This window comes from Monocercomonoides exilis (genome assembly GCF_001643675.1).
Source record: "Monocercomonoides exilis strain PA203 chromosome Unknown scaffold26-1319188, whole genome shotgun sequence".
Classification (NCBI taxonomy): domain Eukaryota; phylum Preaxostyla; order Oxymonadida; family Polymastigidae; genus Monocercomonoides; species Monocercomonoides exilis.
In genome coordinates this window covers 162,368-185,062 of record NW_027150571.1, presented here as the reverse complement: position 1 = coordinate 185,062, position 22,695 = coordinate 162,368, and the positions used below count along the sequence as shown (strand labels likewise).

Genomic DNA, 22,695 nt, shown 5'->3' with positions numbered 1-22,695 from the left:
GAATTTGATTAGATTATCATGAAATGATTGGAAAAATCAAATGATATGTTATTATTATATTTTTCATTCGCATAAGAAATTGTTCCATTTTAGCTTAAAATGATATCTTCAAATCATTTTTCTTCCATCTTTTAAATCATTTTCCTTTTCAACTCTTTTCGTTTCGTTTCTTTCGATTCATTTTTCTCCTCTTCTTTTAATCTTTTTGAAACATTCATTAAGAAATGAAAGCATTGATGTGACAATTACAAGAGGTGATTTGCCGATGAAATCACCTCAAAAGTTCATCAATTGTCCCACCTTTCAGAAACACCGCAGATGCGGCGTATTCATTGCTCGCAGCTTCTTCAAATTAATATGTTGCTCACAAATATCTATATTATTATTCTTTATTGCTCGAAACACCTTTGCAATACCATTTTAAAGCACAAGAAATTCTTCTTTCCACAATTGACAAGTTGATAGGTTATTGTCAACTGTTGCAAGTCATAGAATAAAAAGAAGCTTCTCTTTCGTTTCTTTTTCTCTTTCCTCTTCTTTTCCTCTCTTCCATCAACATGCACTATCATCACTTACAACTCTTTTTTCCTTTCTTGGTAAATGAAGTTCATTTTCAATCTCTCTCTCTAAGCTTTTGCCACTGCCCAATCTGTTGATCAAAAAGCACCAAGCACACTGATATACAAGTTGCATCAGATTGTGATGCTCCTGATGAAAGAAAATTACTTCTATCGTTTCATAAATGTCAGTTCTTTCTGGACTTTCTGATAAAAAGAAAAATGAAATCTGAAAAATCAAAATACACTTAAATTTTCCGTACAATATATCCAAAGCAACGAAATGCAATTAAAATGCAGAGCATTTTAATCTTCGAGAAAATTATCAATTCAATTTCTTCTCTTCATCTTTGAGAGAAGTCACTTTTATGGGGCATGTCACTTTCGCGATCAAAATGTATAGCGCCTCACAACCTCCAATAGCTTCCGGTATTGCGCTTTCAACTGAACAATCAAAACTTGGTAGTGGGCCAACAATTTCTACAAGCAATGATATAGCTCCACCACCAATTGCTCCTTCAATCTTCACGCTGCCCCCGCAAAATGTTGATCAGAGCCATAAAGGTAGAATTGCAGAGGAAATTGACATAGAATGTGCTAAAGAACACACAGACACGATGGATGATATTTTCACAGCAATTTATAAAACAGATCCAACAATTTCCCTCTTTGATTTGTAGCTATCAAGATCTGAATTGGAAGATGTTGCAACATTTTACAACGAGCTTGATTTTAATCCTGTAATTAGCAAGAGCCCACCAGCAGCAGTTAGGTCAAAGTTCTGGTATCGCGAAGCATTGGACAAGGCAGGCGAGCAGTTCGTAAGATATTTATTTCCAGCCTTCAAAGTAATGTTATTATCCATTCAGAACATAAAGATGAAACCAGACTTAGCTCATGAGATGACAAAAGATGCTTTGTTATTAATGACTCAGGAAATTCATGAAGCCAGAAGAACTCGGATCCAAGCCAGATGTGGGTTTTCAGCAGCGAGAAAGATGGAGGCAGATACGACTGGAGGTTTATAAACAAAGAGGCAATAAGACATTTTGGAGGAGGTTCGTATTGAACAGAAACAAATTCAAAAAGTGACAGATGGAATAAATTGTAAGAGAAAAGATAATGCAGGTAGATTTTCTTTCAAAACAGCTCAGTCAAATGTCTACAGCAGCAGACAATTCTTTCGAAGTTGGCCCCGGACGCCTCGAAGTCAACCCACTTTTTGAAACTCCCAAAGAATGAAAGCAGATGCTTGGAGCAGGAGAGTTTCAGTGCATTCCGAGGGAGGAAAGAAATATTAAGGAGCACGCAAAAAATAATTAGAGGTCGAACTGCAATGTATTTACAGGAATGGGACAAGATAAATGGAGGAAGATTAATCAGACTTGGAACACATGCTTGTTGGAAGGGTAAAAGAGCAAAAGAAAGATTGGAAAAAAGAGCTTGGGTAGATGGAGCAAAGCGAATGAGCGAGGAACAGCGGAGGGCCTTCAGAAGTGTGCAAAAGGAGCAACTGGATTCAGGCATAATCAGCATAAGTTCTGTGAATCAGGATAAATTCAGAAACAATATATTTTTGGTCAAAAAGAAGTCGGGAGCTTGGCATCAGATCCTAGATTATCGTCCCCTAAATGCAGCAATGAAGAGGTTACACTTCAAATGCGAGAGCGAGAGAACTGTAGAACACCTCATCCAAAAAGACGATTATGCAATAATTTTGGATCTGGCTCAAGCCTATTACCTCATCCGCGTCTCACCAGATTTAAAACAATATCTCAGTTTCAGGTTCGAAGGAACAGATTATTCATTCGAAGGAATGCCATTTGGATTTATGTATGTGCCAAGGATCTTCACAAAGATTATGAGGAAGGTGAGAAGAGCCATAAAGGAAAGATGGAACGTGAGAGAGATTGCATATATTGACGATTTGATAATTCTCCACCAAGACGAAGCGTATTTGGAATTAATCAAGAGCCAAGTGATATTGTCTTTGGAAAGTTAGTGATTAACATTTATCACAAGGACAAATGCCAGTTGAAACCAACGAGGAGATTCACCTATTTGGGCTTCGACTGGGATACAGAGGAGTTCACAGCGAGATTGGTAAAAGACAGAGCTTTTTCTTTTGTTGCTCTCCTCAATCTCTGGGAGAAGAAGAGCATCAGGGCCAAACAAGTTCGTATGAAAGATTTCGCTTCACTAATTGGGAAGAAAAATGCAGTCCGCTTTATCAGACAAGACGCCTCACTCCGGATGGTGGCTTTGCATCATCTTCTCCAGAAGAATGTGAAGACATCAGGATGGAGCTGGAGAATGAAGATGAATGCCTCTGTTCTGAAGGAGTTACGGGAATGGAAATGGATTCTGAACCTGAACAAGCCTCGACAATTACAAACAGTATTTTCTGCACAAGCGACACTCACAACGGATGCATCGGAGCTAGCTATGGGAGCGACACTTCGAATCAACAACAGAATTTTGGACTGGAATGCAAAGCTCCACAAATACGCTCGCAGCAAATCTTCAAATCACAGGGAACAGTTGGCTATGTTATTGGCGCACCACGATTTCTCGCAAATAATCAGAACAAACAAAATATCTCAACTTCAATTGAGGTCGGACAACAGCTCTGTTGTCTTCAACATCAATCGGTGGAATGTGGGTAAGAATCTCAGGTCAGTTCTCCGAAAGATATGGAAGTGGAAAGAAGCAACGAAGGTGCAGATGAAGGCACAACATCTTTCAGGGACACGGAACAACAGAGCATATGCAATATCTCGAATCGAAAGAGCAAAGGACTACACCATAAAAGAAAGAACCTTCAAAAAAGTTATATCGCTCACCAAAGTCAAACCGACTCTCGACGCGTTTGCGGCTCATCACAATCACATGTTGGACAGATGGTACGGTGTGGGAAGCCCCATGCACAAAGATATGCTGTCAGTTCCTTGGAGTCAGGAATGTGTTCTTGCTCATCCTCCGATTCCGCTGATTCCGATGGTGATTCGGAAAGCACACAGGAAAGAGCTCAAGTTGTTCTTCTTCTGCCGAACTGGAGAGGCCAGAACTGGGAAGTTCTTTTGCACAACAGCAACTTCTACAGTTGGGAGCTAAATTACAATATCCAGGAACTGATGGAAGGTCCATCAATGAAGAAGACAGGAGCATATCTTCCTCCTGGGAAGCTCAGGCTAATTCTTCTGAATCCCTCAAAAGAAAATGTCAACTGTTTTGGAAACAAGCCGTACAGGAACGAAAGATTTCAGAGGAGCTTGGTGAGCAATGCAGACAAGGCGTTGCACAATCCACATGGGATGGATACCTTTTCGGATTTGCACGTTTTGCTGAACAATGGAAATTATGCGGACACTCAGTAATACCAGACAACCTTCCAGAGTGGACTGCAAAATGTGCAGATGTGTTTTTATCCTTAAAGAATAAAGAAGTTAAAGTGTCTGTGCTCCAGATGATCAGAGCAGCGGTTTCCTTTTTCTCATCGCTCGCATTCAACACAGCCTTGGGTGAGATCCCAATTATAAAAACACTTTTCCGGTCGCTTAGAAGGACAGACACTGCAAGGAAGAAGACAGTACCCGAGATATGGAATCCAAAAACACTGCTTAAATACTATAATGAACTGGGACCAAATATCGATCTAACTTTCAAAGCACTTACGCAAAAAGTTATCACTCTGACAATGCTTTTCTCGGCCTGCAGGTTCACTGAATTGGAAAGGGTGGACATGTCCCAGTCTCGAATTACAAAGGATGGTGTTTATTTGGATACCTCCTTAAAAACATCAAACACCAGAACAGAGATCGCAGTTCCTTTTCTGTCAGAAGTCCCTTTCATTTGCCCAGCTTCAGCAATTAGGACGTTATGGGAAATTGTTCAAACAAAGAATTGAGGTACTTCTCATTTGCTTCTCAACACAGAAACCTTTGAGCCTCTCACTGTTTCTGGAATCAGAAGGCTGGAGAAGGATGCAATGGAAGAAGCAGGAATTCCAAGTCAATAACTCCTTATTCTCTCAAATCGGCAACTCTGTCAGCTTTAACAATGGCTGATATTCCACCAGCTCAAATTGCAAAATTCGCTCGTCTTTCATCGAGGACTAATAAATTAGTCAAACATTACTCAAAGAGTCGATTATCCAAATCAATGGCAAACGTTATTGTTGCAACAATGAATGAGACAACAATGGAAAGAGAAGAAAGCCACTCAGAAAATGGAGAATTAGAAAACACGAATGCAGAAGTTACCAAACAAATTCATTCAGAGACTGAGTCGGAAGGCGAATCAATGGAAAAAATAGAGACAGAAGTTAGGAGAATCACAAAGATCCGCTGTGAAAGACGAAAAGATCAAAGCGGTTCAACTTTCAAAGAAAAATCAAGTGATATTCAGACTAGAACAACTTCAAAAAGCGAGCAGAAGGATTAGGAATCTGACACATTCATAATAAGAACAAGGGCCCATTTGCGAAGACTTGAGAGATCAGAATATGCAGGAATGGCAGAAACTCAAATGGGTTGTAGGAGTTAAGCTCCATATTAGCTATGGTCTCTCAAATATGAAGAGAAGAAATTGAATGTCTATTTTCTCTCTCAAAAAAATCACCCAAATACCATTTCCATGCACACATTTCATCAGAAAAAATTAGGCCTTTGCGACAAGGAAAAATAAAGCGATGCATGTATGTCGAAAGACTAAACCAGTGTCGAAAAGTTCTTTTTTAATAAGAATTTTGAATTCAAAATGAAAATAATATTTCCAATACTTTTCTGCTTGTGTCAGAATTTCTTTCTGACTTGTATATTCAATTAAAATAAATATTTGAATTTACGAAAATTTTAATAAACTTGATAGAAAAATCTATCTTGAGGAAAAGTCAATCAAGAAAGCTGAAAACAAGAATTGCATGTTTTTGTTAACAAACAAAAGTTATTTTTCAACTACGGAAGATGAAACGAAAACACGAAAACATTTTATTATCAAAAAACATAAGAAAAAAATGAAATGCAAATATATTTAATAAATCTTTGAAAATATTCTGTTCAAGTTCAGACAATCGAAAAATGAAAAATAAAAAATATCGAAGCGATGCTGTTTGAATTTATTTTCAACTGTCTGTTCCATTATTTGTTAATCTTTCAGTGATCTTTATTTCCAACTGCCTGTAGACTTAATAGAGTTGCCTTTTATATAATTGAAAAAGCTTGTTTCAAATACAAATGAAAGTTGATGAGCAAAAGCTAAAATTGATGAAAAAAGCACTTCTTTTTTGTGAGGAAGAAGAAGAAGATGGAGCGAGTGAGGAAGACTGTTGGTTTGTGTTGATATAGAAGAATTAACTGGAAGCAAAGTCTGAAAAGATGGTGAAATATTCACAGGAAGTTGAATGGGAGGATACGAAAAAGGAATCGATGTTGAGAGATGAGGTGCAAATACTGGTAATGGAAAGATCGATCTCATTGGCTGGTTGCCTTGTGCATTTGCTGTTTGTTGAGTGTTGTCTGTGATAGAAATTAAGAATTGGAACTTCGCATGTGGCAGAAGGAGCAGCTATTCGATTAAGCGTTGACTGAGAAGCAGAAGGTGATTGAAGCACAGCTGGAACATCAGAAGATTCACTATTGGAAGATTAATCATTTGCACTTTCTGTACTTTCTTTTTCTTCGTCTTCTTCTAATGCTAATTCTCTTTCTCTCTCTTTCTCTCTTTCTCCCTCTCTCTGCATTTCGTCCTCAACTCTCTTATGCGCATTTTGCCTTCTACTATCTTCCGCACATCCGTCAGCACTCGAAAAGACTGCACGTTTGCAAATTCGTATGCCACCTCAATCTCTGTCATCGTCTTCAATAAAGCTACTATCAACCCCAGCTTCTCCAGCTGCTTCTCATTCAGCAGCTGCTGCAGCCTCTTTCGATAGCTTGTGGCGAATCTCTACAAACTTCTTCTCGTCCTGCAGCATTTCCTCTTCTTCTTCTTTCTGTTCAAATGAAATTAGGCTCAACTCGGTCTCTTTCTCCTTCATCTTTGCTGTAAGCGTCTTCTTCTCCTCCTTCTGCTTCTGCCTTTTTTGATCTGCTATTTTCTTTTGCACATCTCTCAGATTTTTCCCTATCGTAACATATTCTTTCTCTTCTCTTTTCAATCTCCAATCATCTCTGTTGTCATCTCTCTTTAATCTCCAGCTGCTTCTGCTTCGCTTCCATTGCTGCATCTCTCCACTTCTCATGTTCTTTCTTTCGCTACATCTGAATCTCCCCTTATCTCTCAAACATTCGAACTCTTTTGTTCACTCACACTGCTGCGAGCTGCCACAATCTGTTGTTTTTTGCGTCTTTTCCGTCTTTCAAGTCATCTGCTTTTTCTTCATTTGTTTCTGGTTTGCTTTTTTGTTCTTTGTGTCATCTTCTTCAATCGGTTTTGTAAACTAAACATCGTCTCTTTCCCCTCCCTCTGACCATTTCTTCCGCTCAATCTTCTCATTCCTCTTATTCCTTCAGAAGTGCTTGTTCATTGCGATTCCCAAGATCTCCGCAAAAAAATCTTTCATACTGTCTCTCATGTGCTCGTCAAGTGTCTCCTGTTCTATCGTTTGCATGTTCTGCACAATCTCCTTCATGTAGCGCAGCCTACCGCTCCTCCACTTCTGGATGATGTGTTTCCAGCTCCAGCCCTCTCGTTTCCTCCTCACTCTTTCCAGCTCATTCGGGATCGTCCACTGCCACAAGTCCCGCAGCTGCCTCAGCACAACTTTCTACCCATGACAATTGCACCCAGCATTCAAAGTTTCGTCCAATCGATGTTTGCATGTCAGCTGAAGGTGAAAACGAAGACGTTTGCAAAGAGATAAGTACATCGTGTGACGTGAAAGACGTTTCAACATTTGAAATAGTTATGTCGAAAGACGAAGATGGAAAAGGCAAAGAGGCAGAAGCTGATGAAGCTGAGGATGCAAAAATACTGCTGTTTTGAGGTGAAGTCATCTGAGAAGAAGGTTGTGTGTTTTGTCGAGTTGCGTCAGCATTTGCTATCAGTTGCTGCAGCTGCTGATGATGAAACATTTGCATGTTTTGCAGGTAGTTTTGAAGAAGATGAAGCACTTGCTACTGTCGTAGCTTCAAAAAAGACAAGAAATTGGAGCTGAACAAAGTGATGTTCTGGGATGTGATGGAGGTGTTGGAGGAGAAAGAAGAAGAAGGAGAAGAAGAAGAAGGGGAAGAATTCGCAATAAAGCGAATCTTCGAACGCAAGGAGCAGGTTTGCTCCTCAATAATGAGTTTGATTATAAATTATGGGTGATTTAAGATCAAACTTCGCTAACGAATTGACTTCTAGTTCAGACCATTGTCCGCAGTTGAAATGACGCTAAATCCTGTTAGTATGGCAGACAGCTACAGCGAAGAGAAGATCGTTGATCTTGTTCAAAGGCTCAAGAGAGTTGAAAACTGGATCGATGAAGTGTCGAGGAGCAGAGGAGGACTAAATCACTCCGGAGCAGAAGGAATATTACCAATGAGAAAGACGAAGAGGGAACGGCCAAGAAGAAAATCTCTGACGAGATCAAGCGAATTTGAGTCCGAAACTTATTGTTCAGAAATGATCGCAAAGAAGAGACACAGACAGCCATTGAGGGGCTGTCGCACACTTTGTTAAATGAAGAGATTGAACGACGAAGAGGACAGCGATTGCGATTTTGAAGGGACAGAAAAGCTGGAAGATGATCAAGAAAGATCGGATGACTTTTTGGGAATTTTCCCAGACGAATGGCTGACGCCCAGGAGACAGGCGAGTGAGCTGAAGAGATTTATGGAGTTTTGTAAGGCCGGATCGATCAGAATGAATAATGATATCTTTAACTCGTTTATTCCAGAGATGGAAAAGAATTTCTTCACCAGACACACTGATGCAAGTTGGAACGCCTTAGCGGTGACGGGGGTCACCGCTGAAGGAAGAAAGGACTCACCAGAAGCTGTCCGGGTTATGGAACTGCTCCAACCTGCTCTCGAGTCGGAGTTTGAAGCTGCCAATGCGATTGCAGCCCTTACAACAAGAGAATTGAGGAAGACACATTTAGAGGATGAAGAGAAAAAGCGACTGAGGGGACTCTTCTGCTCATATACCCTGATTGCAGACTGTATCAGCCGGATTAATCTACTAAAAGTTATACACAAGTCAAACTGAGAGAATGTGAAGTGTTTCCTTGAATGTTGAACGTCCAAAGATGTACCAAAAAGCCTTAGAATGTTGGTGGAGAGTGCCAGCTTTTTTAATCCAGAAAGGGATGTTCCAGGGTGCGGAGCATCCTCCGTTTCCCCCACAGCCTTCGGCCTTGTCGCAGCCAGGAGCGGACGCTCAAGGAGGTACGGCACAGGCAGGAACGCTCAGGGCTTCACTTACAGACAGCTCCAAAAGCATGGCTTCGATGGAAGCTTCACGAATTTCAGAAAAAAAAAGAGGTCCACACAAGCCCTGCCACAGCATGCCCCAGCAGCAGCTGGGAGAGTGGCCTCGATCACAGTTCCCCTTCCCCCAGATACCCCGAGGATACAGGGAGGACCAGCAACAGGCACAGCTTCTGGATCGAGCCAATGGGCCTAGAAGAAGCGAGGGGGAAGGAGGTCGCGCTTTGCCGTGAGACAGAGATAAACAGAAGACTTTCGAGTTTCAAAGAACTAACTATTCGAAAAGAAGAACCTTTCAATCGAGAGATGGAAATAAAGACAGAGTCCTTATAATATCGTGAGAATATCAGAAATGCGATTGCCACACTAGATCGCGAGAAGACGAAAGAACAAGAAACCTCGGAAGATCATAAGACGAAAATTCGGAAAGAGAGCACAGAAGTAGACTTCGTGAATCTCCACAAGATAGGACAGATGAGCGAGATGAGGAATAAGAAGGAGAAAAAGTAGGGAGTTTGGAGAGCATCTGGGACGGTTACAGAGTCCCCAATTTGGAGCGCCTTGGAGGTGAGCTCGAGGACAGCCATTGCAGGTATTCTCGAAGGGGAAGAGATTACACAGATGCAGTCTGGCCACAAGACGCCAGAAGTGAAAAGGAGTGCAACGATTGTACCACTGAGGGAATCACTGCCTGGTAGACTAGTGAACAGACTGAACGAGTGGAAGAAGATTGGGGGAGACAAACTAGTGAGCCGTGGGATAAGAGCTCGATGGAGAAGTCCCCAGTCCCCAATCTCACTCGAGGAGAGGAAATGCACACATGAGTTACGGAGGACGACGGAAATGATGAACAATTATCTATCCTTCTTGGAGGAGGAATTGAAGGACTGAGTGGTGAAGCCCGCGCAGGAGTCGGAGGTGAAGTGGTTCAACCCAACATTCATATTTCGAAAGAAGTGGAAAGTGGAGACAGATCCTGGACTGCAGAGCTCTAAACGAGGAAGTGCAGGGAAAACATTTCAAGATGGATTCCCAGGAGACAGTTGTGGAACTCCTGGAGGAGAACGATTGGATGACCACTCTGTGTATGTCGAGTACATACCTGTATGTTAAGGTGGACGAGCAATTCAGTCCCTATCTGTGTTTCAGCTTTCAAAGTCAATGCTACGCTTACGTGGGGATGCCATTTGGGGCAAAAGACGCACCCAGAGTATTCACTAAGATAATGAGGCGATCAGCATCATATATCAGAGAAGAGTGGTAAGTGAAGTTTGTGATATATCTTGAAGATATTCATCTCATGCATTCAGACAGTGATGCACTGAGATTGATCTCACAGGAGATAGCCCAGTTCCTGAGGAATCTGGGCTGGATTCTGTCGGAGGAAAAACTGAAGTTGGAACCCACAAGGAGCGTGGAGTTTCTGGGATGGTTGTGGAACTCAGAGAAGATGGAAGTGATGCTCCAAGAGAGGAAGAGAGTGCTGCTCCTGGAGGATGTGCGAAAATGGATAGCACATGCAAAGGAAAGAAGGAGACAAAAGACGAGGGACTTAACAGCATTCCTCGGGAGGTTGAATTTTGTGAGGTTACAACACCCACCAGCGAGCTTGTGGATGAAGCGCATGCAATACGTGCTGAGGCATGCAATAGCCCGCGGAGGCTGGAACGGGACAGTGATACCCAACCCAATGATGTTAGGAGAATTTACACATTGGAGGAAAACTCTGCGAGAGAACAGGCCAAGGAGTCTGAGGAGAAGGAACAGACCAGCAGAGCTAACAACGGACGCTTCAGAGCTGGGATGGGGTGCAGTGTTAACAATACCGAGAGAGAACAAAGAGGAGAATATTTTCGTCCACGGAAGATGGACCCTCCAGGAGAGTGCTTTAGCGACAAACGAGAAGGAGTCCAGAGCAGTGTTGAGGACTTTAGAAAGGAAAGGAGCATGGCTGAAAGAACAGGAGATAGATCATATCTGTCTGAGGACAGACAATATGTCCACGAGATGGACAATCCAGAAGAAGAGAGGAGAGCCATCGCTCTTTTCAACACTGAGAGCATTAGAGAAGAAACTGAACAGCTGGACATTACAATACAGACGGGACACCTTCCGGGAGAGCGGAACACGGAAGCAGATGCACTCAGCCGGATGGCGAAAAAGCCGGACTATGCACTGAGGAGGGAGAAAGTCGCAGAGATATTGCAAATAGTCGCACCGAGAACACAAGATACAATTTCATAACCGATTGCGCCGGTGACCTGTGGAACTATTTGGAAACGATCCTCCGTGAGAAGGAGGAGAGAGAGAGAAACACCAGAAAACGACATAGCGCTTGTCCACCTGTTCCTGAGAAACATTGGACGAATGATGAAAGAGGAGATGAAGGAGGCCCGGAGGGAACTGACGATTCTGATTCCACCAGCTTGGCGGGGGCAGACCTGGTCCCCGCTGCTGCAGCCTGAGCATTCGATGAAGAACCTGGGGCCCTTTCAGGGGTGTGTGATGCCAGGAGCCAGGATGAGAAATAATGACTAGAAGTTACCCCCAGGAGAGGTCATTAGCTTTCCACAGGAATAGAAAATATCCCAGGAAGGGACCTCTTCTTAACATGGGGAGAATACGTTGGAGCAAAAGACATAGCAGCAGCAATACTGAAAAACCAGAAGAATGAAAGGGATACGTGGAGAGCGCTACGAAGATTTAAGCAGTTTCTTGATAGAGAGAGCATGGATGATACCGATTCCCTCACAACCATAGATGCCAAGTGGATTATGGCAGAGTTTACCGAAACGCTTTCAAATACCAACCTGTCAAGAAAAGTCATTTATCAGACAGTGCTGAAGGTACTGGATTTTTTTAATCTGTTTTGAGAGACGAAAATTGATGGGAAGTACATAGAGATATTTCTGAAGACTTATGTGTGGGATAAGCCAAGAAGGGGCAAACGATACAAATCAATGTGGGACTTGACAATCATCACGAAATGGGCAGAAGCCACTCACGATATGAAAGACCCACAGATCCTCCAGAGGAGAGCCCTCATCCTCACAATGATTTTTGGTGCTTTAAGTCCAGCTGAGCTGGAGAGATTGAGAAGGGAGAGTTCAATATTGAAAGAAGATACGGTATTAATAGAAGTGCAGATAAAGATAACATTAAGGAAAACTATAAAAATCAATATTAACAAACAATTTAACCCACTCATCGATGCAGAAGTAGCGCTCCAACGTAAACTGGATTTTTCCAAGACAACTTTAAAAGATGAACACGTTTGGTTGATATAAAAGAAGGTGAACCTGCAAATATGCAGAGAATAAAAGAAGAATTAGAAGCTACTCGAAAAGAGCATGAAATACAATATACTTTGACCGTGTTCTCGATTAGACAAAAGTTATAATACACATATAAGGACGAGAAGGTTCGGATTGGAAAGAGAGCAATTCGTACGCAAAAGCGGAGCCAGGATCAAGAGAGACACAAAAATTTATAACTTTTAACCTGTTCAAGATACGAAATGGATCCTGTTGACGACCAACATCCAGGAACCCCCTCTTGGAGAAGAAAAAAAAAGTTGGAGATAGGAAGAGAAAGGAAGGATATGAGAATCGAGAAAGCGGAATCGTTAATGAAAGAATGCACAGTGAAGTCATCGAAAGCTGGGGGAGAATAAGATATAAGAAGAGGAAAAAAAGTTAAAGAGCCAAGACTTTCAGCTTTGAGAAGAGAGAAAGCAAAGGAAAGCAATTTTGTCACAGAACTCCTCATCCCGACCATCCTAGCATCGGAGAGCACCACTTATAATTCCCTGCAGCGTTAGCGAGCTGACTGGAAGCAAACATACAACCTCACAGAAAGAAAAGAAAACATGAAAGAGGAAGCATGGTGTGAGAAGTCAAGGGAAGATGTTAAAGAACTCAGAAGAATCGAATTACCGGTTAAGAAGGTCTCAGAAGCACGCCGAGAAAGAAAAGGAGAAGAGCCAGGTGCTGCACCTTCATCCGCAGTCCCTCCAAACATCCGCAACACTAGATCGTGCTTGGTAGGAGGGTTTGAGATCAGGGGAGAAAAGAGAGCGAAAGGTTTCAGGACTCATTATTGAGGAGCAAACATGCTCCTTGCGTTCATATATTCGCTTTTTTGCGAATTGATAGAACGCAGAGAGATAGGTTCGCTTCGAGATAATACGAACGCGGATAAAGAGACTCAGAGCGGCTGTGTGCGAAGGAAAACTACATGCTTGCAAGAAGGTGACAAGAAAAAGGAGGCGAGATATAGAAAGAGAGAAAAGAAGATCAAACGCCCGAAGTGATAAGTGTACGTCTAGAATCTGGAAATACACAAATAGAATGAACAAACAAGTTTAATCAAAAGCTCTCTATCCAACACGGTTACTATTGTTTTTTACAGAAAAGAATTAAATTTTTTATATGCAGTGTGTGATGATTGGGGTTGCTCTGCTGATGCAGCAGAAGAGCGGGAGGCAGAGTACATCACATGCAGTTTTCTTTTTCACTCCTCGCGAAAGCGAAAGTAATTTTTCTTTCTGCTCCATTTTGGAACACTCGCCTCACCGGATCCTTGCACAGCTTGCAGGAGAGAGCTCCGAGGGGCAATGTCCCCTGCCCTCTGGTCTTCGTGACCAAGGCGATAAGGCGAAGTCGGTAGTGAAGTGAAGGGGACAATGCATTATTTCATTTTACAATTATTAATATTATTATCTTTATTTTCATCTCGCCCCTTTTTTTCCACGTCATTTTGGGAGGGCGAAGTTTTCACTCAAACCACACATAAATTGTGAACAATACTCATTATCTCGGAGCAAACCTGTCTCACTGCGTTTTTGTAAAAAAAACATCTTTGATAAATTTTTTTTTATGAAAAAATTTTTTTCAACTCAGAATAATTTCCGCACTTTAATATTTTGCACAAATACATTTAAAACAATGATAATCATTTTTATCATAAAATAAAGCAAATTCTGATGTACCGGTAAAGAACCCATTTGCCCTTATTTTTTTGAAATTGGAAAGAAGTTAGTATTGAGACAATAATATATTAAAAAAGTGTGAAAAAGAAGAATGTTTGCTTTCACCGATTGTTTCCTGTTTGAATAGCGATTGAAATTTTTTCATCATGAATTTATTACGAACAGAATAAAATTTTTTTACATCATTCAAAGAACATCTGAAGTTGGTAAGTTTAGGAGTTTGTTTTTTTACTAACTGTTTTTTAAAAAAAGGCACTCTTTTTTAATTCTTAATGTGTGCTTTGAAGAATTGTTTGACGAACTTGGAGGTTGCAACGAGAATGAGCAGAAACAAAAAATTGTTGATATGATCGAAATTGTTGATGAAATGAGCAAAAATGAATTCATGGAAATTTGTTCAATTGAAATGTTCAATAAAATTCACAAAATGATTGAAGAAAAGAAATTGAATTTAATAGATGTGTTACCTATGTTGAAGCATATGGGATATTGCAATGTGTGGAAAGAATTTTGGAATTGCTGTTGCGATAGCTCTTCATTGAAGATAATATTTGAGAAGATCATTCTTGAAGAAAATAGAAAAACAGAAGGAAAGAAAGAGAAGTTGCAAGTTGATCTTTGTGAATGTCATCTTTTGCTAAACAATGATTCCTCATCTGAATTATTGTCAGTTTGTGTGAAGTGCCTTCTTAAAGCTGCAAAGCAAATTGATCAAAACGAGGAAACGCAAAAGGAAGTTGAAATGGCTTTGCTGACCTTGAGACGCGTTGAAATGCTCACAGTTTGAAATAGAATCATCATTGTTAAATTGTTACTTTTTTCATATGTATTTTTTAAGAGAGAGGATCGTGAACCAAATCTGAATGAAATCAAAGAGATCATCAGACATCATCGGGATCATCATAATTTGACGCATCTTGGGTGCCTATCTGCTTGGGAGATTGTGATAAGCCGATTTCATTCAGAAAAAAGTATAGAAGATGTTGTTGTGAATCGGATGCATTTTGCTGAAGAAGCTGCAAAAGAAGTGGAAGATCTGTCGAAATGCATTGATTGGAACAAAAAAGAAGAAAAGACTGAGAAGAGAAAAAAGAAAGAAAGAAAGGTCATAATGAAATGGATTTTCTTGACAGAAGTGTTTTTTCTGAGTTTGAGATTGTGGAAAGAGGAATTTGTTGGATTGATCCAAAGTCTTGTCAAGATGTGCTTTGAGACAAAAGAGAATGAAAGAGCCATAACTGAATGGTGCATTTCCATGTTTCATACAATAGGATACCTTGAAAGTGTGAGTGTTAACGGTTTTGTTGATGGAGGAGCAGTAAATCTAATGATGGAAGGGATACTACAACCCACGTTGAACAAAAATATTGCAAGAAGTTGCTTGGAATTCTTCTTGGAGCTTTCAAGAAGATTGAAAGAGAAGAGAGATAATAAAGAAGAGGAAGATAAAATAATGGAAACAAAAAAGAAAATGATTGAAAACATGGAAGAAGAAGGATACGAAGACGTTATCACAAGCTTTCAAAAAATTCTACCAACATTGACACCCAATAATGTTATTGGACTATCTGTCTGTGGCAAGACCTGAAGATATGGGAACGCCTGGAATAAGATTATTTCTGTTTATAATGTTTTATTATTTATTATTATGCAATTATTATTTCCAAAAAACATGCGGAAACTGGTGAAAAATAAAATTTTTATTTTTTGAAAAAAGTTCATTTTCAAGTATTTATGGGTTTGATCAAACATTCATCAAATGTCTTTGTCACAAAGAATGTTCACAAAAACACCTATTTGTGAACTTAACGATATATTTTCGGATGAAATGGGTGCTTGGAAATGGTATTTCGTAAATGTGCTGGAAGGAGAAGCTCCTGAATGCAGACATGATAAATACAAAATGATATTTACATCCGGAGGCAAATATAACAAATATTGGAGATGCGGAAAATGTGGCAAAAAACAGTCAGTTTTTTTAAACACATCTTTGGAAAAATCAAAAATACCGCTGAGAAAGTTTTTGATGATTGTTTTATATTATAACATTGGTATATCAGCCGCACACATTGGTGAACTGCTTGGAATAAGAGAAAACACAATTCATTATTGGACGAGTGTTATTGGAGTCAGATGCACATTAATATGGAGCAATAATCAAGTTATCATGGAAGTGCCGGAAAGAATTTTTGAGATCAATAAAGTTGTTTGGAGGAGCAGAAAGAATGGGCAAGGAAAAAAAGTGGCAAATTTGGATATTTGGAGCTGTGGAAAGGAAACAAGAGGGAAGTGCGGGGAAGAACTTTGTGATGATTGTGCCAAATAGGAAGGCTGAGACATTTGTACCAATTATACGAGCCAAAATACTTCCTGGAACTCGGATCATGAGCGATGAATGATAGGCTTATGCCAGATTGAAAGATTGTTGTTACGCCCATGATTCCGTCTGTCACAAGCGAGAATTCAAAAATAAAATGACACATGCATGCACAAACACTGTCGAAGGTCTGTGGATGAATTTACGGAAATTTTTTCCAAGAACGGGATGCAGAGAAAAGTATTTTGGTGACTCTTTATCTATGTGTCTGGTCAGAAGAAACTTGCAAATACAATTTGAGGAATTAATAAAGGAAATCATCTTCGATTTAACGGAAAAAGAAAATGAATTGGAAGAATCTGAAAGTGAAGAAAGTGACTCGACAGAATCAGAGCTAGAATCTGATATATTAGATGAAAATGACATTCTTCAAATGACAGAATTTGAAGAATCATATTCACTTGGAGCTGGGGACTGTGCAAGTGCATCAGAATTTGACCCCATGGAAGTTGATTAATTATTTTTAATGAAAAATTTTAATTTTTGAAAATGCATTCACACATTTTTTCCTCAATTTTACATTTCTTGTTTTTGACTTTTTTGTCAACTTCCGCACATCTCTGATGCATGAAAACATGATATATATTATAAACATTTTTCATATATTATTTTCACAGAAAATAGGCCATTCCCATATAATGCGGTCTTGCCCTGTCTGTAACACGAATTATTTTGTGTACACATAAATCAATCATCTTTTTTCATTTTTTGTAATTTTTCAGAGGAAATCATGAAAGGCCGCTTATTGAGGCTTCGTTTTATCTCCAATTTTTATTTCAAGAAATGAAAGTTAAAAAAAATATTTTGAAGAAAACATTCTTTTTTTAATTTTTTTATTTCAAATGATTCGCATCTGAGAAAAGGGTGTTCAATAAAAGTTTTGAAGAATTATTTTAATGTTAAATAAGAAAAAATTAGGAATATATATTTTGTGAAGTTTGATAGTCAAAAACAAATGATATTGAAAAACTTTTCCATTCAAAACTCTTCATTCACATATTTCCAGAAGCCAATATTTAAAACAAAAAATATGTCAATTTCACAATAGATTATTCATCAAAGATTTGTTGGAAATGCAGTTGTATTGCGAAGTTCCGCAAACAGCAACTATTTCATTGTTGCATTAGGTTCAAAAAAAACTTGGATTTATGTATTTCCCAAGAAGAAAAACTGATATATCCTTCTTATGCTTTCATTTTTTTCAAATATGAAACAAAATAATCTGCACCCAATAAAACATTTGCTTTTTTCTTCAATTGAAATGCTATTTCTTAACCTCGCTTCCCTTTGGCTCTTCCGCCACTCTTTGAAGGCTCATCGAATTGTTTTAATCTTTGAAAATCCTCTCTTCAATCATCCATCATTTGCCACCTTTCCTGATTTGTAATTCTTCATTTTTTTCAATCTCTCCTTTTGCTTCCAAATAAAATGATCTTCAGGTTGTCTTTCAGAAATGCATCAAATACTTTTTCTCCTCCCTTTTCATTGGACATTTTATCGACTTCATCTTTCATTCATTGAATATTCAACACTTCATCCATCAATAGATTTTGTTGTTGATGCTAAAGTCTTCAATTGCTTCACTATGAAAACACGTTATAACTATCTTTTATAATTAAAAAGTTTCTTTGTGGATTGTATTGTCATTGCTTTCTTTTTTTTTCTTAATTAATCCATTTTATGACAGTACCAGAATTTTTTTGTTATAATTTAAGTTTTTGATGAAGATCAAAGGAATTATTAATTTATTATTAATCATTTGTTTTGCCCGTTCTGAATCAACTCTCTTTTTCTGTCAGTTTTTAGGTATAAAGTCACGAAACACACATATTGATCTTTGCTAATTCCATATATTATTTAGTTTTCTGGTTTTTTTTATGTGTATTCTTCATTTCATTGTTTTTGATAAAAAAACTGTTTCAACAACAATCACTGACTGCACTCCTCCATTTATTTTTCAGTTGTTCCGAGATCTTCTCTTCCTGACTACAACAATTGCAATAATCACAACAACCACCACTACCACCACAACCACAATAGGAACAACAATAGCAACCACAGTCCCTGCACTCATCATCTTCTTCTTTTCTGGTTCTGGCTCATCTTTCTTCTCCTTCAGGTATTTCTCATACACATCTTCAGGAGCAGCCTCTTCATCTGTTGCCCCCACAATCCATCCTTTGTTGTCGTCGTTGTAGTCCTTCGCAAATGCAAAGGAGTCTTTCTGTTGGCTGAACTTATCAAAGTCTGGAGCAATGATGCACAGTGATGCCACCGATGAATCTTTCCCTTTGTTGTCACCTAACTCAAGTTTGCCTACATCCGGAAGTTTCAAATTGTCAACTGCATCTTTCACTTCAATGAGAATAGCTCCTGCCTTTCCACTTGCTGCTTCACACGATTTGAATGAACATTTCTTTTCTCTTCCCATTTCCACTGTCGAATCGTCATCAACCATCTTGATCATAACACCTGCACACAATCCCTTCGATGATTTCACTCCATCCATGCTCAACCCTTCTATTCGAACACTCGATGCTTTTTCAGCTGCATCTTGGATGTTGATTGCTGCTCCATCTGTCACACTCACTTTGTTGATCTCAACTGTATCAAGTTTGATTGAAGAAGCACTATCAATCACAAACAATGATTCCAGGAATTTCACTTCATTATCGCCCTTGCATTCAACTCCACTCATTGAAAGTTCTCCTTCTGTCACTTTCACAAGATGGATACCAACTGTTTCTCCAACATTACTGAGTGCATCTGGCTCTGGTCTCACAAATTTGCAGTTCACAATACTCAACTTTGCATCTGCACCCTCTGCAACAATCAATGAATGTGGATCGGTATTTGATTCCTCTGGCTCATCCAATGACAATGGATAGAAAAATGAAATTCCTCTGAACTCAACTTCACTTTTGCATGTGAACAAATGATTGTCTGATTTAACATTACAATCGATCTCCACTTCTGTTTCTTTTTCTGTTTCTTCTCCATTTGTTTTGGTTACACCCACAATCGTTGTCAATGAAAATTTCTCAAGTGTGACAGCTGCAGCTTTGAATGATTCATTCGTTTTGATGATATTGATCTTGAAGTTTTCTCCTCCAACACCCACTCCAAACAATTTGTATGCTGAATCCAGTTTTTTCTTTGGGTTGTCATAGCTCAATCCATTTTTGGAATCATCTGTTGCTCCTTCACTGACATACACATTTGTTATCGGATCAAAATACACTTCTGTGAAATCAACTTCAGAGCTATCCTCTGTTCCTTTTGCAACAACAAAGCATTTATTTTCATTTTTCTTGTATCCAGATGCAAAGCTTTTCTTCATCGCTATTGCCATGTCTCTGTGAAGGCTGACTGGTACATCCAAATATAATCCTGTGTTCTTTTCAGCATTCGAAGTTGTATCTGAATCTGAAACCTTGCATCCAGTAAATTCTAAATTGGTTCCTGTTTCTGGCCATGTCAGTTCATCTGCTTTTGTTGCATTTTTCATCTCCAGACATATTGCTCCTGATTTCCCCTTTGTACATGTGCATTTTTCAAATGTTGTTTTCCCAGTGTTTCCAATGGAGAATGTGCTTTCTGCATGTTCGCTCTTCACATAAAGTGCTCCACATGAATCTGTTGTTGTATCTTCCGATTTGCATTCTGTGAATGAGCATGTGTCCAAATTCACTGAAATAGCTGTGTCTGTATTTCCAACAATTTTCATAACAGCACTTCCCTTTGATGTGATCTTCTTCAGATTCAATGATGTCAATGAAACAGCCGTGACTGCTGTTGTTGTTCCATCAACCAAAAATGGTGTCTCTGAAAATTTCACTTCGTTCTCAGAAGTGCATTCGACCTTGTTCATTGTCAATGTCCCTGCACTCACTTTCACAAGATGGATTTTTATTTCTTCCCCTGTATTTGTAAGCATCCCACGTGTATTTGTTTGTGTTGTTTGCTTAAAATCACAAGTGTCAATTGTTAGTGATGTTGATACTGAATCAGCATGAATCAAGGCATAAGTTCCTTCATTTCCTTCAGATTGATCTGTTACTTGTCCAGATGCTGATTTGAAATCAAACACCAAATTCTTGAATGTCACTGTTTTTTGACAGGTGAATAAATCGCTTTCAGAAATATTGCTACAATCTATCTCAACTTTCGTATCAGCTTCATTTCCAGTTTCCTCTGCTTCCACCACTCCTTCTATCGTAATACCTGTCTCTTTTGAGAATGTCACAGCTTCTGCTTTAAGAACTTCTTGTCCAGATTCTTCTCCTTTTTTCATTATTTTTATGGAAAATTCTCCTGGACCTTTTGATTTATCCAATAAATCATAAGCTTTTTTTATTGTTTTAAATGGTTTTTCTTTTGTTCCATCTGCTGCGTCATCACTTCCTCCACTTTTAACATATGCCTCATGTGGATCAAAATATTTCGCAGTGAAATCAATATCTTCACTCTTCGTTCCCTTAGCTGCAACAAACCAGTCATTTGTTCCTTCCACATAGTTTTTGGCAAATTTCTTTTTCATCTCTTCGGCAATATCCTGTAACTTGTCATCAGGCACTTCCAAATACAAAAACGTCTGTTTATCTGAACCAGCTTTGCACCCTCTAACTGTCAATTTATCTTCCTCAGACCATATCAGATTATCTGCACTATCAATTTTTGGCATCTTCAGATATATCCCACCTGATTTCCCATTGGCACATTCACACGAAGTAAATGTTGTTTTTGCATTTGAATATCGCTTACTTTCTGAAATATTAAATTTACTTTCTGAATGATCACTTTCAACATACAATGCTCCACTTGTTGCACTTCCAGCTTCTTCTGTTGATTTACAATTGGAAAATGTACACCCATGGACATTCACTTCAATCTTTGTTTCACTTTTTCCCACAATCTTCACCACTGCACTTGCACTCGACTCTATGTTATTCAATGTCGATGCAATCAATGTGACTTTTGTTGCTTTGTCAAACAAAAACGGAGTGGTTGAAAACTTAGCAGTGTTGTTATCATCACTGAAAGATACTGCCTCCATGTTGAATTCACCTTCATCCACTTTCACCAGATGAATATTGGCTGTTTCTGTTTCTGTTGGACGAACAAATTGGCAAGTGCTAATTGTCAGATTAGGTGATAGTTTATTTGTATTTGTTATCATGGATGAAAGATCAGATGACACTGGAATTGACACATCTTCATTTTTAACCAATCGAATAATAGCCAATGTGCTTCCATCATTAGATGCATTTCCAAGTGAAATTGGATATATAAACTTCAGATACTTGAATGTCACATTTTGCTTGCAAGTGAACAGATCCTTGTTTTCATTTTCATTATTTACATCAGCAAGATATATACAGTTTATTTCCACTAACTCAGGAGTCCCATTTGCACTTTCATTTTGTTTTCCTTGGATCATTAATGAAACGTTTTTATCAAATGTATTCACTCCTGCTACTAATGCAGATGTATTATTTTCTTGCTTGATAATTGTAATGTTCAATTGTTCTGCACTTGTATCATTAAGCTTTTGATATGCCTCACTAATCTTTCCTACGGGGCTATCTTTTGTTCCATTTCCACCAGTTGCTCCACTTTTAACAAACACTTCTTTAACATCTTCAGAATATATTGAAAGCACAACTTGTAAAAAAACAAATTTCAGAAACATTTTCAATCGATGTTCTTTTCTCAATTCAATCAAAGATCTACAGACACATTAATCGTACAATTGTTGTTGTAATTTATGGTTTGAAACATACTTTGTATTTTTTGGTATTTTTTCGAATTATTGAAAATTTACATATTTCATTGGAAAGAGTGTATTCATAAATATTACTCATAGAAAATTCCTTTTTAAATTATTAATAATCAATAAAAGTCATTGTTTCATTTTTTCACTGATTATTATTTGTAGAGATTGGTTCACATTCAAAATACTGGACTTGACATGTTGAATTATGTGTGAATTTTTCAAACAAAATTATCCTTCAGAAAGTGTTTCTGATTCTTGTGAGTTGTTTTATTATCTGTATTTTTTGATATGAAATGAATTAGGACAAATTGTGAAAATGAACTCAACTATCATTGAGTTGGAAGGGTTAATAATATTTAATTGATAACATTTTTGTGAGACTGAGTTCACATGAAAAATAAAGAAACAGAATAAATATGATTTGTTTTTCTGAGTATGTGTCAATTAAATAAAGGGTATAACAATTGTCATAAGTATATTTCGAATTAATACTACACCATTTTTGTTGACATTCAAATGGTGCAGTTTTTAATGGATAAAAAAAAATACATTCCATTAGTTGTTTTCAATAATGTTCTTCA

General features: G+C 38.6%; 10 protein-coding genes across 10 annotated transcripts; 7 read left to right on the top strand and 3 right to left on the bottom strand.

Annotated features, from left to right (window-relative positions):
- Positions 1-952: 952 nt before the first annotated feature.
- Positions 953-1,237, top strand: MONOS_6433 (uncharacterized protein; the record flags this gene model as incomplete). Its single annotated transcript, XM_067876668.1, has 1 exon — positions 953-1,237. The coding sequence occupies one exon, from the start codon at positions 953-955 to the stop codon at positions 1,235-1,237; it is 285 nt and encodes a 94-aa protein (XP_067726160.1).
- Positions 1,238-1,893: 656 nt separating this feature from the next.
- On the top strand, positions 1,894-4,464 carry MONOS_6432 (uncharacterized protein; the record flags this gene model as incomplete). The annotated part of the gene is made up of 3 exons (XM_067876667.1): positions 1,894-2,390; positions 2,504-3,659; positions 3,808-4,464. 3 exons carry the CDS (start codon positions 1,894-1,896, stop codon positions 4,462-4,464), a joined length of 2,310 nt encoding a protein of 769 aa, XP_067726159.1.
- A 254-nt stretch (positions 4,465-4,718) lies between these two features.
- On the top strand, positions 4,719-5,000 carry MONOS_6431 (uncharacterized protein; the record flags this gene model as incomplete). The annotated part of the gene is made up of 1 exon (XM_067876666.1): positions 4,719-5,000. One exon carries the CDS (start codon positions 4,719-4,721, stop codon positions 4,998-5,000), a length of 282 nt encoding a protein of 93 aa, XP_067726158.1.
- A 1,456-nt stretch (positions 5,001-6,456) lies between these two features.
- Positions 6,457-6,798, bottom strand: MONOS_6430 (uncharacterized protein; the record flags this gene model as incomplete). The annotated part of the gene is made up of 1 exon (XM_067876665.1): positions 6,457-6,798. The coding sequence occupies one exon, from the start codon at positions 6,796-6,798 to the stop codon at positions 6,457-6,459; it is 342 nt and encodes a 113-aa protein (XP_067726157.1).
- Positions 6,799-7,270: 472 nt separating this feature from the next.
- On the bottom strand, positions 7,271-7,630 carry MONOS_6429 (uncharacterized protein; the record flags this gene model as incomplete). The annotated part of the gene is made up of 1 exon (XM_067876663.1): positions 7,271-7,630. One exon carries the CDS (start codon positions 7,628-7,630, stop codon positions 7,271-7,273), a length of 360 nt encoding a protein of 119 aa, XP_067726156.1.
- A 91-nt stretch (positions 7,631-7,721) lies between these two features.
- Positions 7,722-9,204, top strand: MONOS_6428 (uncharacterized protein; the record flags this gene model as incomplete). The annotated part of the gene is made up of 4 exons (XM_067876662.1): positions 7,722-7,826; positions 7,905-8,027; positions 8,229-8,703; positions 8,804-9,204. The coding sequence occupies 4 exons, from the start codon at positions 7,722-7,724 to the stop codon at positions 9,202-9,204; spliced, it is 1,104 nt and encodes a 367-aa protein (XP_067726155.1).
- A 388-nt stretch (positions 9,205-9,592) lies between these two features.
- On the top strand, positions 9,593-11,215 carry MONOS_6427 (uncharacterized protein; the record flags this gene model as incomplete). The annotated part of the gene is made up of 3 exons (XM_067876661.1): positions 9,593-9,718; positions 9,926-10,075; positions 10,298-11,215. The coding sequence occupies 3 exons, from the start codon at positions 9,593-9,595 to the stop codon at positions 11,213-11,215; spliced, it is 1,194 nt and encodes a 397-aa protein (XP_067726154.1).
- Positions 11,216-12,839: 1,624 nt separating this feature from the next.
- On the top strand, positions 12,840-13,283 carry MONOS_6426 (uncharacterized protein; the record flags this gene model as incomplete). The annotated part of the gene is made up of 2 exons (XM_067876660.1): positions 12,840-13,053; positions 13,126-13,283. The coding sequence occupies 2 exons, from the start codon at positions 12,840-12,842 to the stop codon at positions 13,281-13,283; spliced, it is 372 nt and encodes a 123-aa protein (XP_067726153.1).
- Positions 13,284-14,430: 1,147 nt separating this feature from the next.
- On the top strand, positions 14,431-15,549 carry MONOS_6425 (uncharacterized protein; the record flags this gene model as incomplete). Its single annotated transcript, XM_067876659.1, has 2 exons — positions 14,431-14,742; positions 14,800-15,549. 2 exons carry the CDS (start codon positions 14,431-14,433, stop codon positions 15,547-15,549), a joined length of 1,062 nt encoding a protein of 353 aa, XP_067726152.1.
- Positions 15,550-18,295: 2,746 nt separating this feature from the next.
- MONOS_17655 (uncharacterized protein) lies at positions 18,296-22,030 on the bottom strand (the record flags this gene model as incomplete). Its single annotated transcript, XM_067870595.1, has 1 exon — positions 18,296-22,030. One exon carries the CDS (start codon positions 22,028-22,030, stop codon positions 18,296-18,298), a length of 3,735 nt encoding a protein of 1,244 aa, XP_067726151.1.
- Between the last annotated feature and the right edge of the window lie 665 nt (positions 22,031-22,695).